The 11022-nt window shown below is 37.2% G+C and overlaps 1 protein-coding gene across 5 annotated transcripts in view; it reads right to left on the bottom strand.

The window, feature by feature from the left end:
* Positions 1–2385: 2385 nt before the first annotated feature.
* LOC106091398 (adenylate cyclase type 2) overlaps positions 2386–11022 on the bottom strand; it is a 499738-nt gene continuing 491101 nt past the window's right edge. For all 5 annotated transcript variants that reach the window (XM_059360972.1, XM_059360973.1, XM_059360971.1 and 2 more), the window contains 2 exons: positions 3243–3485; positions 2386–3154 (listed from right to left, as the gene is read on the bottom strand). In XM_059360972.1, the coding sequence (XP_059216955.1) occupies positions 3023–3154; positions 3243–3485 (375 nt within the window). In that variant the 3' untranslated portion in view covers positions 2386–3022. The remainder of the gene's footprint in view (positions 3155–3242; positions 3486–11022) is intronic.

Below are 11022 nucleotides of genomic sequence, written 5' to 3'. Positions count from 1 at the left end.
AAAAGTTTTAAAACACCCCGACTCTACTAACGGGAATGTTTGAAATAATTTTTTTGAAGGACGATGTTAAGCTAGAATCCTTAGAGATATTACGGTTTAGTTTTACTACCGAACTCTTATCTCCAGATAAAGGGGGGCTAGGTTAGATAAGTGTCAGTGTGGAAATGGGAGCGACTTTCCTTAAAACTATCCAAGATGGACGCCCTGCGATTAATTCTTAGCGTTTAGTATGCTTCACTTAATCTAGACCATCGTAAACCTAGTAGTAGTTAGTGTATCTTCAGTGTAGTGTAGTAGTAGTGTAGTAGTTAGTGTATCTGTCTAACAAAAAGCCGGCATCAAAGTTAACATCAGCCAGTTCCCAAATACAGTTGCAAAGCATTATATTAATCCACCCAGACTAGAAGCTAAATTGAAGGGTCGACACGTTTCCAACCGGCACGCTACATAGATGGATGTATTTGCATTTAAAGTTAGTTTCATGAATATTATCGCTTATATTGGATATTGGCAATTTTTCGATTAATTTTTCTATAAGAATTCAATCGTAGACTATGGATCCTTACTTGGGACGAACAGTTGACTTTTAGACTTTTATCAAAATGGTAAAAGTCGCTTTTTTACTTTATTTTTGCAAAAAGTCGACTTTTTGACTCTTGCAAAAAGTAGACTTTTGTAAAAAGTAGACTTTTCGACTTTTTGTTAAAAATTGGCAAAATTTTCGATATTAGATACTTCCATTCTTTCAAGATATTTATAATCACTTCTTTGTTTTTTCATTAAGGGGAGGTATGGGCGTATTTTTTTATAAAACACGGGTGGTTTAATCTTAAAGCTAATATGGAAATTTTTGTTTACTTAATTTCCGCGTATTTGTATTTTTCCCCCTTTTTGCATTTGAATTAAAGTTTGAAATGGTCTATATATCCTAGCCGACTTTCTACTAGTGTTTTTCTGAATGTTAAGACCCAAGAGGAACATCACATCCACATATGAGTTACAAACTTTTACTGTCTAAATTCGGTGTAAAAGTCTCTATTTGTGAAATGTGCCCTTATAAAATATTGGTCGATTCTTCGATGGATTGAAATATGCTTTCGCCAGAAAAATCCGCCGAGAAAAATCGCTTGGCAGATTTTAGACAAATTGAAACAAATTGTGGGTATCAGGGCAAAATTGGAACAAAATGTGGGTTTCAGGGTAAAAATACCGAAAATTGGAGGTACGCACGTAAGGGACCTACACCTAACGTTGGGTCGTTATTGACCATATTCGACATATTCGCATTTTATAGGCTTAAGATATGTAAGCTGAAGATCGATCTATATAGAAGCTATATCAAAATATGGACTGGGATGAGTATATTATAAATTTTTTTTTTCTAAACTTTAGCAAACTCGGATATAAAATACCCCCTTAGCAGCTGAAGATTTCAAATCTGGTGTCCAGTCTATGTGGGGGCAATGAAAAGATATAAATTCAGCTATTTAGATGAATCTACATTTATAAGGAAGCAATCCCAAAAATTTGGCTTGATATGCGCAAACTTTGGCAGGAGTTATTATTATTGGAAACAATTCTTACCTATCAGCAACATAAGTATAGCAAAACTTGTAACTCTAGGCAGCTTTTTTCTCTATATAGCTTTCTTGTCGACTATTCGACTTCAAAATCGATTATTTGACTTTTTAATCATGAAAGTCGACTTCGACTTTTTTACACAAAAAGTCCACTAATCGATTAGTGGACTTTTGGGATCCCTATCATAGACCTTAAGTAGTTTTTATCTTCATTAGATAAACAGCCGAAAGTGGGTAGGTGAAACACTAAAAATATATCAGTTAGGTTTCACATATCCGTAACTTTCAGTTTAGCGTGCTTCGTAAGTGAAATTAGTTCTCACTTAAGCGATGAAAGCAAAAATTCAAGCGAGTTTTCACATTGAAGTACTAATTATGTATGAAACAGCTTGAGTAGAAAAACAGCAATGATCTGTAGAACTCTTTAAAAATCAGAGAAAATAATTAGCAACATATTAAAATAGGGTTATGCGAATTTTCTTGATGACGCACATTTTTCCAATTCCAGATAGTTTCCTAAAGAAATAACTTTTTCACTTATGCGATTTAAAGTGCCTAGAATTTGAATTTGAGGTGCAAAAACTTTTTCAGCTTAGGGGTATTTTCAGTTAAGCGAATTCAATTGCAGTAAATACCACCAAAAATGAATGGTTTTTTCCATCAAGTTTCACTTAAGCGGGATTTTTCACTTAAGCGTAATGCAGTTATGCAGCTTCGACTGTATTTAAATTAAAAGTTATTATTTTCTCAGTTCTTCCTGTAAACCACTTTCTTAGTACACAAGGGACCGATGAAAGGCAACAGATATTTGCTAAGGATCGCATACCTTTGCCACTCTGGCTACATTTCAAGCAGTAGTCTCTTCATTTTATTATTATAATTATTATTGTTATTATCATCATCTTTTTTAGAAATATGTTTAAACACATGTATGTAAGATTGTATTGTATGTGTATATAAATTAAATGCTTTGGATAATTGTAATGGCTGTATGCAAGATAATGGTTGTGCTTGGTTGGGAAAGATGACACAAGGGGGTTCATTTGAATTCGTTAAAATTTTGCCGGCTGTTGTTTTTAATTATATGGCCGCTTGATTTTTTTACGCTGAAAATCCTATTTTTTATGAAGTATTTTATAAAAGGGAAATAAGGATATGGTGGTTGGTTGGTGGAAGGAAGGAAGGATGCGTTTGCGGATGGCTGGATGGGGAAGTTTTAGAGACTAATAATAAATATAATATTGGCTAAATTTTTTTGTAAGCTTTCATAAAACTCTAATTTGCATAATTAACTCTAATTTTCATAATTTGTAGACATTTTATGTGATGGTTACATTCTTTTTTAATATTTGTAGTTATTGTTGTTGTTCTCTTTTCTGCTGTGATGCCATAAAACAATTAGAACCTAAAATCTGAGTGGAGGAAAACACAAAAAGATAAATCTACAATTTGCCATCGAATGGCGTCTTTACGAAATAAGTGACTAGATTTCCTTTGCCTTTGACGTAGGTCAAACCACGGCATTCACACTCATAGCCGGCAGCCATTAAAATTTTCGCCGTATTCTCCGTCGTCTACGGAACGTAGCGCGAAGAAACCAAGAAAAGATGAAAGCAATTATTTGCATAATTTAAGGATATTTTTGTCAAAGAAAAAAATTACCTGTAATCTTCCCATAACACCGCATGAATCCATGCGAGAAGCCACATTCACGGTATTACTCCAAATGTCATATTGTGGCTTTTGTGCTCCAATCACACCGGCAATGACGGGTCCATGATTCAGGCCAATACGTAGACGGAACCGTTGAAATGATTCGCGATTTATGGAATCCAAAATTGACATCAATGCTATGGCAAACTCCACCAGTATGACAACATTGTGCTCCTCTGTGCGTTTCTCATCCTAAATGTTGGCCCGCATATGTTGTTATCATAGAGCGTACAACGCCAGTTGAGTTTGAACGATGTTTGAACATTGACATGTTGTTGTTGTTGCATGGCCACAGGCATGTTGAGTGAGTGAAATAGAAGGAAACACGAAATAAATCAAAATTGAATTTTATTCAATAATAATATTATGCTGTATAATTTTGTATTGTTGCAATGCCATTTCCTTAGGGGATTTTGCATACAAAATAAATCTGAAGTAGTCATGCGGCAATTTTAGATAAAATTTAAATTTGTTTATTTGTTCTTTATGAAATATTGTAGAAGTGGATATATTTGCATTTAAAGTTATTACATGGGAAAATATTTAATATAGTGACGATGGAAATGGATGTATTTGCATTTAAAGTTATTAGAAGAAAGATGTTTAAAAGAAATAAAGAAAAACGTATTTCATATTAAACCAGTAAGGAAATGCAAAAGCAGGGCGGTGCCGACCTTATAATACCCTACACCTACACTATAGGTACAAAGTGGGAACTCTATCTAATTCTTAACCAATTTTGATGGACCTCGGCGGATGGGTTATTAAAGAATCCGTATTAATCCGCATATGGCAGCAATACCTAAATCTGAACCGATTCCTATAAAATTCAGCAGTATTATTGAGAGTCATAACAAAATCCTTCCTGCCGAATTTCTAGAGAATCGGTTAACAAATGAGCACTATTGCAATATTTCTCAAAATTGTAAGTATAGGTATGTGGGAGCTATATCTATATCTGAACCGATTTCTATCAATCTTCTTAGATATTTTGGTAGTCGTCGAGGAACGCATTGTACAAAATTTTGGCAATATCGGTCAATAACTGCGCTTGCAGGGACCATAGAAGTAAAAATCGAGCGATATATATGTCGAGAGTCATAAGAAAATCTTTCCTGCCGAATTTCTAGAGAATCGGAACTTTATTGCAATATTTCTCAAAATCCTTAACTGTGGACATTATCTGTGGACATTTGACAAAACAATATACATATGTGGAAAATACCAATTTTAGAGCGAAAAAACACATAAAAGAGCATACAAAACTTTTTGTGGATCAATGTATGCAAATGTGGACAGCCAATAAGATAAAGCAGCCTTTGAACCTTTTTTTACACCAGGTTTTGTTACACCAGGCCGATTTGGGGAGTGAGCCTTTAAAACTATTAGAGCCCCAAAATGTCATAAGGGTGGGACGTCCCCTAGACAGTTAGCCCCGAATGGTGATATCAGATTCGTATTCTACTCCCAAATACTTTTGGGCCCCATATTTCGGTAGTCGGTTAATATGTCCGGTTTGGGGAATGGTAAGGTCACTCGGTGACCTGGCCCTGAAAATATAAATCAGATTCGTATTCTACTCTAGAATACCTTTTATTTGAGAACCATATTGCTATGGTCGGTAAACCTGTCCTCTTTGAGGGGTGCTTCGGTGAAGGGGCGGTCCTATAAACACTTTATACCGAATGTACTCCTTGGTGAAAATTTTTATATCATCATTGTACTAAACTTTTAAATACCTTTCATTTGATATCCATATTCTCCCAATCGTTAGATATGTCCTGCTGAGGGGTTTTTGGGGGGTGGGAAGGCCCCTCAGACACCTAGGAATACATTTTTTTGTCAGATTTGTTCTGCTTTTAAATACCTTTCCTATTATATCCTTATTGCCCAAAGCGGTAAAAGTCTCCTGTTGGGTGGTGTTTTTGGGGGGTGGGGGACCCGCCGACAATTAGGGTGACATTTGAATGCCAAATTCGTACTTTACTCCTGAATACCTTTCATTTCGTACCCATATCTAATATCCGTTCGGGTGGGTTTTGGGACGGGACGTCCCCCCATGTTATTTGACCCCAAAATTCGGATAAAACGGTGCACCCATCTTCGAGATTAGGGTATGAGTGAGATCAATATGGCAGCTAAAACAAAATATAGAAGCATATAGGGTACGGGTGTCGAAAAGCCTAACATGGGTTACTATCACAAATTACAGCGAAATATAAGTGCGAATAATAAGTGCGCCTTTTATAGGCCTAAGACCTTAAAACGGGAGATCGATATATATATAGCAGCTATATCCAAATATAGAACGATTGGGGCCATACTAAATGCGACACAGCTCAATGTGTCACATTTCAGCGAAATCGAGTAATAAACGTTGCTTTTATGGGTCCAAGGACTAACATCGGAGGAACGGTATATATGGCAGCTATATCCAACTATAGAGCGATCGGAACCATATAGGGAACGGATATCAGATAGTCTAACGTAGATGCTTGCGCCAAATTTAAGAGAAATCGGGTTATAAATGCGCCTTTTATGGGCCCAAAACCCGGAATCGGGAGATCAGTCTATATGGCAGCTATATCCAAATATAGCCCGATCTTGACCAAACTCAGTACGAGTGTCGAGGAGCCTAACACAAAACATTTTGTCAAATTTCAGCTAAATCGGATAATAAATGTGCCTAAAACCTTAAATCGGAAGATCGGTCGAACTTAACCTGCCTATGGACTTAATTTTTAAAGAATGTAGAGTGATTTCAACGGATAGATAACGGACTTGGCCAGATCGTCTTAGATTTTTTAAGACGATCCAGAAAGTATAAACTTTTAGAGTCGAAAATGGATATTTCGATTTGTTGCAAACGGAATGATAAAATGAATATACCCCCTATTCTATGGTGGTGAGTATAAAAATGCATTTTTATTTTCCTCCTTAAATTGAATGTAAACGGAGTTTGCAAAACATCGAAATATCAATTTCCGGCCCCACAAAGTATATATTGGGTTGCCCAAAAAGTAATTGCGGATTTTTCATATAGTCGGCGTTGACAAATTTTTTCACAGCTTGTGACTCTGTAATTGCATTCTTTCTTCTGTCAGTTATCAGCTGTTACTTTTAGCTTGCTTTAGAAAAAAAGTGTAAAAAAAGTATATTTGATTAAAGTTCATTCTAAGTTTTATTAAAAATGCATTTACTTTCTTTTAAAAAATCCGCAATTACTTTTTGGGCAACCCAATATATTTCGGATCGTCGTAAACTTCTAAGACGATTTAACGATGCCCGTATGGATGTCCGTCTGTTGCAATCACTCGACAGGCTTCAAAAATTGAGATATTGAGCTAAAATTTGGCACAGATACGTCTTCTTGATGCACGCTGGTTAAGTTCTTGAATGGGCCATATTTGGATATAGCTGCTATATAGACCGATCTGCCGATAAAAGGTCTAATGTCCATAAAAGCTTTATTTTTTTCAATTTCGCAGAAATTTGAAACAGTTAGTAGTTTTAGGCCTCCCGACACCTGAGCCAAATATGGTTCAGATCGGACTATATTTAGATATAGCTGCCGTAAAGATCGATCAGCCGACAAAAGATCTGAAGCCCATAAATTCTTTATTTATCACCCGATTTCGCTGAAATTTTAAACATTGAGTTATTTTAAGCCAACCGACTACCGACCTAAATATGGTTCAGATCGGACTTTATTTGGATATAGCTGCAATATAGACCGACCTCCCGATAATGGGTCTGAAGGTCATAAAAGCTTTATTTATTACCCGATTTTGCTGAAATTTGAAACAGTGAGTTGTTTTAAGTGTCCCGACATCCGACCTAAATATGGTTCAGATCGGTCTTTATTTGGGTATAGCTGCCATGCAGACCAATCTGCCGATAAAGGGTCTGCAGCCATAAAAGCTTTTTTTTAATACCCGACTTCGCGAAATTAGAGACATGAGTTGTTTTAAGCCTCCCAACATCCGACCCAAATATGGTTCAGATCGGACTATATTTAGATGTAGCTGCTATATAGACCGATCTGCCGATTAAGGGTCTGGAACCCATAGAAGCTTTATTTACCACCTGACTATTTGGATATAGCTGCCATATAGACCGATCTCCCGATAAAGAGTCTGAAGCCCATAAAAGCTTTATTTATTAGCCGATTTCGCTGAAACTTGAAACAGTGAGTTATTTTAAGCCTCCCGGCATCCGACATGAATATGATCGGAGATCGGATTATATTTAGTTATAGCTGTCATATAGACCGATATGCCGATTAAGTGTCCGACGCCCATCAAAGCTTTAATTATTACTCGATTTCACTGAAATGTGAATCAGTTAGTTGTTTTAAGCCTACCGCCATCTGATCCTGATATTGTAAAGATCCAACGATATTTAGATATAGACCGATATGCCGATTAAGAGTCTGAAGCCCATTAAAGCTTTATCTATAACCCGATTTCGTTTAAATAGTGAGTTGTTTTAAGCCTCCCGACATCCGACCCAAATATGAATCAGATCAGACTATACAGATATAGCTGTCTTATAGACCGATCTTTTAATTTTGGGCCTTAATACCATAAAAAGCGTGTTTCTTGCCTGATTTCGCTGAAACTATTACGAGAACAGCCCCTATTTAGATATAACTATGGATATAGTAGTTGAGTTATATCTTTGGGTATCCAAAGTTCGGCACGGCCGAACTTAACACTTTTTTACTCGGTTTTATTGATGTCTGTTTTTCCATTGGCCACCTGTTGGGGATGATTTTGTTACAGTACACGTGCTAACTCAGATATGTAGCCACCGTAGACTAATAGCCTTTTTGTCTATCTCGAAACGAATTTTTCGCGTCACTCAATAATTTGTTTAAACTGCAATTCAAACAAAAAGGTAAAAATTTCGATGTATATACAGATTCATCAAAGTCATAAGAGCTAATACCTCATCAATAATAAGTGCCAAAAAACCGTCTCTTTAGACGAATATAGGTCGGAAAAAGAAGCGCAGGCAAACGAAAAGCAATCGTTCGACATCGAAAAATAGGATATAAGATGCGTACATTCATAAATCCCTACTAGTAAAACATTCCAAAATACGTAGTATAACTATATGTCATTCAACAAGTTCAGACAAACCGACAAGTTATTGCAACAGGCAATGTATTGAACGCATTACAACATGCCATTCAAGAAGAGCCTTTTTAACACAGAGAAGAACCAGGAAACCTGGATAAAGAACTTAGCCCAGTTTTAAGAACCATCAAGAAGATGCAAACTGGCAATCGTGATGGACCATTTAGAAAACGGAATCGAATGTGCTGAAAACCATATCATTGGACGCTTCAAATTTCTTAAGTCCACTTCCAAAGAACGGAGAGAGAGGATCGATCTAATTGCTATAGTGCTTAAATTCTTATGGAACAAAACATTGAACCAATAGTGCAAAACTAACAAAACTGAAAGACCACGAGCGCGGCAGAAAAAAAGACTTTGAATTATTAAAAACAAGTAAAAGCGTGCTAAGTTCGGCCGGGCCGAATCTTATATACCCTCCACCATGGTTCGCATTTGTCGAGTTCTTTTCCCGGCATCTCTTCTTAGGTAAAAAAGGGTATAAGAAAAGAGTTGCTCTGCTATTAAAACGATATCAAGATATGGTCCGGTTCGGACAACAATTAAATTATATGTTGGAGACCTGTGTAAAATTTCAGCCAATTCGTATAAGAATTGCGCCCATTGGGGCTCACGAAGTAAAATAGAGAGAACGATTTATATGGGATCTGTATCGGGCTATAGACCGATTCAGACCATAATAAACACGTTTGTTGATGGTCATGAGAGGATCCGTCGTACAAAATTTCAGGCATATCGGATAATAATTGCGACCTCTAAGGGTCAAGAAGTTAAGATCCCAGATCGGTTTATATGGCAGCTATATCAGGTTATGGACCGATTTGAACCATACTTGGCACAGTTGTTGGATATCATAACAAAACACGTCGTGCCAAATTTCAGGCAAATCGGATAATAATTGCGACCTCTAGAAGCTCAGGAATTCAAGACCCAAGATCGGTTTATATGGCAGCTATATCAGGTTATGGACCGATTTAAACTATACTTGGCACAGTTGTTGGTTATCATAACAAAACGCGTCGTGCAAAATTCCATTCCAATCGGATAAGAATTACGCCCTCTAGAGGCTCAAGAAGTCAAGACCCAAGATCGGTTTATATGGCAGCTATTTCCGGTTATGGACCGATTTGAACCATACTTGGCACAGTTGTTGTATATAATAACAAAACACGTCGTGCAAAATTTCATTTCAATCGGATAAGAATTGTGCACTCTAGAGGCTCAAGAAGTCAAGACCCAAGATCGGTTTATATGGCAGCTATATCAGGTTATGGCCCGATTTGAACCATACTTGTCACAGTTGTTGGATATCATAACAAAACACGTAGTGCAAAATTTCATTCCAATCGGATAAGAATTGCGCACTCTAGAGGCTCAAGAAGTCAAGACCCAAGATCGGTTTATATGGCAGCTATATCAGGTTATGGACCGATTTGAACCATACTTGGCACAGTTGTTGGATATCATAGCAAAACACGTCGTGCAAAATTTCATTCCAATCGGATAAGAATTGCGCACTCTAGAGGCTCAAGAAGTCAAGACCCAAGATCGGTTTATATGGCAGCTATATCAGGTTATGGACCGATTTGAACCATACTTGGCACAGTTGTTGTATATCATAGCAAAACACGTCGTGCAAAATTTCATTCCAATCAAATAAGAATTGCGCACTCTAGAGGCTCAAGAAGACAAGACCCAAGATCGGTTTATATGGCAGCTATATCAAAACATGGACCGATATGGTCCATTTACAATACCAACCGACCTACACTAACAAGAAGTATTTGTGCAAAATTTCAAGCGGCTAGCTTTACTCCTTCAGAAGTTAGCGTGCTTTCGACAGACAGACGGACGGACGGACGGACGGACGGACAGACGGACGGACATGGCTAGATCGACATAAAATGTCGCGACGATCAAGAATATATATACTTTATGGGGTCTCAGACGAATATTTCGAGTAGTTACAAACAGAATGACGAAATTAGTATACCCCCCATCTTATGGTGGAGGGTATAAAAATGTTTGACATAAACAAGGTCAAAGGCGAATGGATTTGCAAAGATGAGAACTTCTACAAACTACAAGTTGAAAGCAAAGGGGGCGTTGGCTATTCCAGCGGCAAACCTACCAATACCATACATCCATCCAAGCGAAAGAGGGAAAGGAAAGCGACGGTTTTCACACTTACCAACTCAGCGATATTTGATTGTTCCGAAAATAGCACGGACTCATTCGACAACAGTACAGATAGTACTTGGGAGAAATTCAGTACAACATCAATGAGAAAAAGAAAGGCTTGTTACAGGCTCAAAGCTGTCGTCCCAAGGACGCTCCATGTCAGTCAGGAATCCAAAAGGCTATATACAAGAAAGCTGCTCGAGAGAATGAATACTTGTTAAGCACGCTTTATCTGGAGAAGTGGAGCAAACCCCTGAAAAGCAGGCCGTGGTCTCCAAAAATGAATTCAAAGAAATTATGTTGACATCACTCAAATTAAAAGATGGGAAAGCTCAAACAATCGCAGTAGTACTCCAAAATGTGTTAGATGAGTTCAATGTGTGGGGATCAATTGTGATGATTGTTGT

The sequence above is a fragment of the Stomoxys calcitrans genome, chromosome 1 (genome assembly GCF_963082655.1).
Source record: "Stomoxys calcitrans chromosome 1, idStoCalc2.1, whole genome shotgun sequence".
NCBI classification, from domain to species: Eukaryota; Metazoa; Arthropoda; class Insecta; order Diptera; family Muscidae; genus Stomoxys; species Stomoxys calcitrans.
Note: the sequence above shows the minus strand (reverse complement) of the source record. Positions and strands in the feature narration are given on the sequence as shown.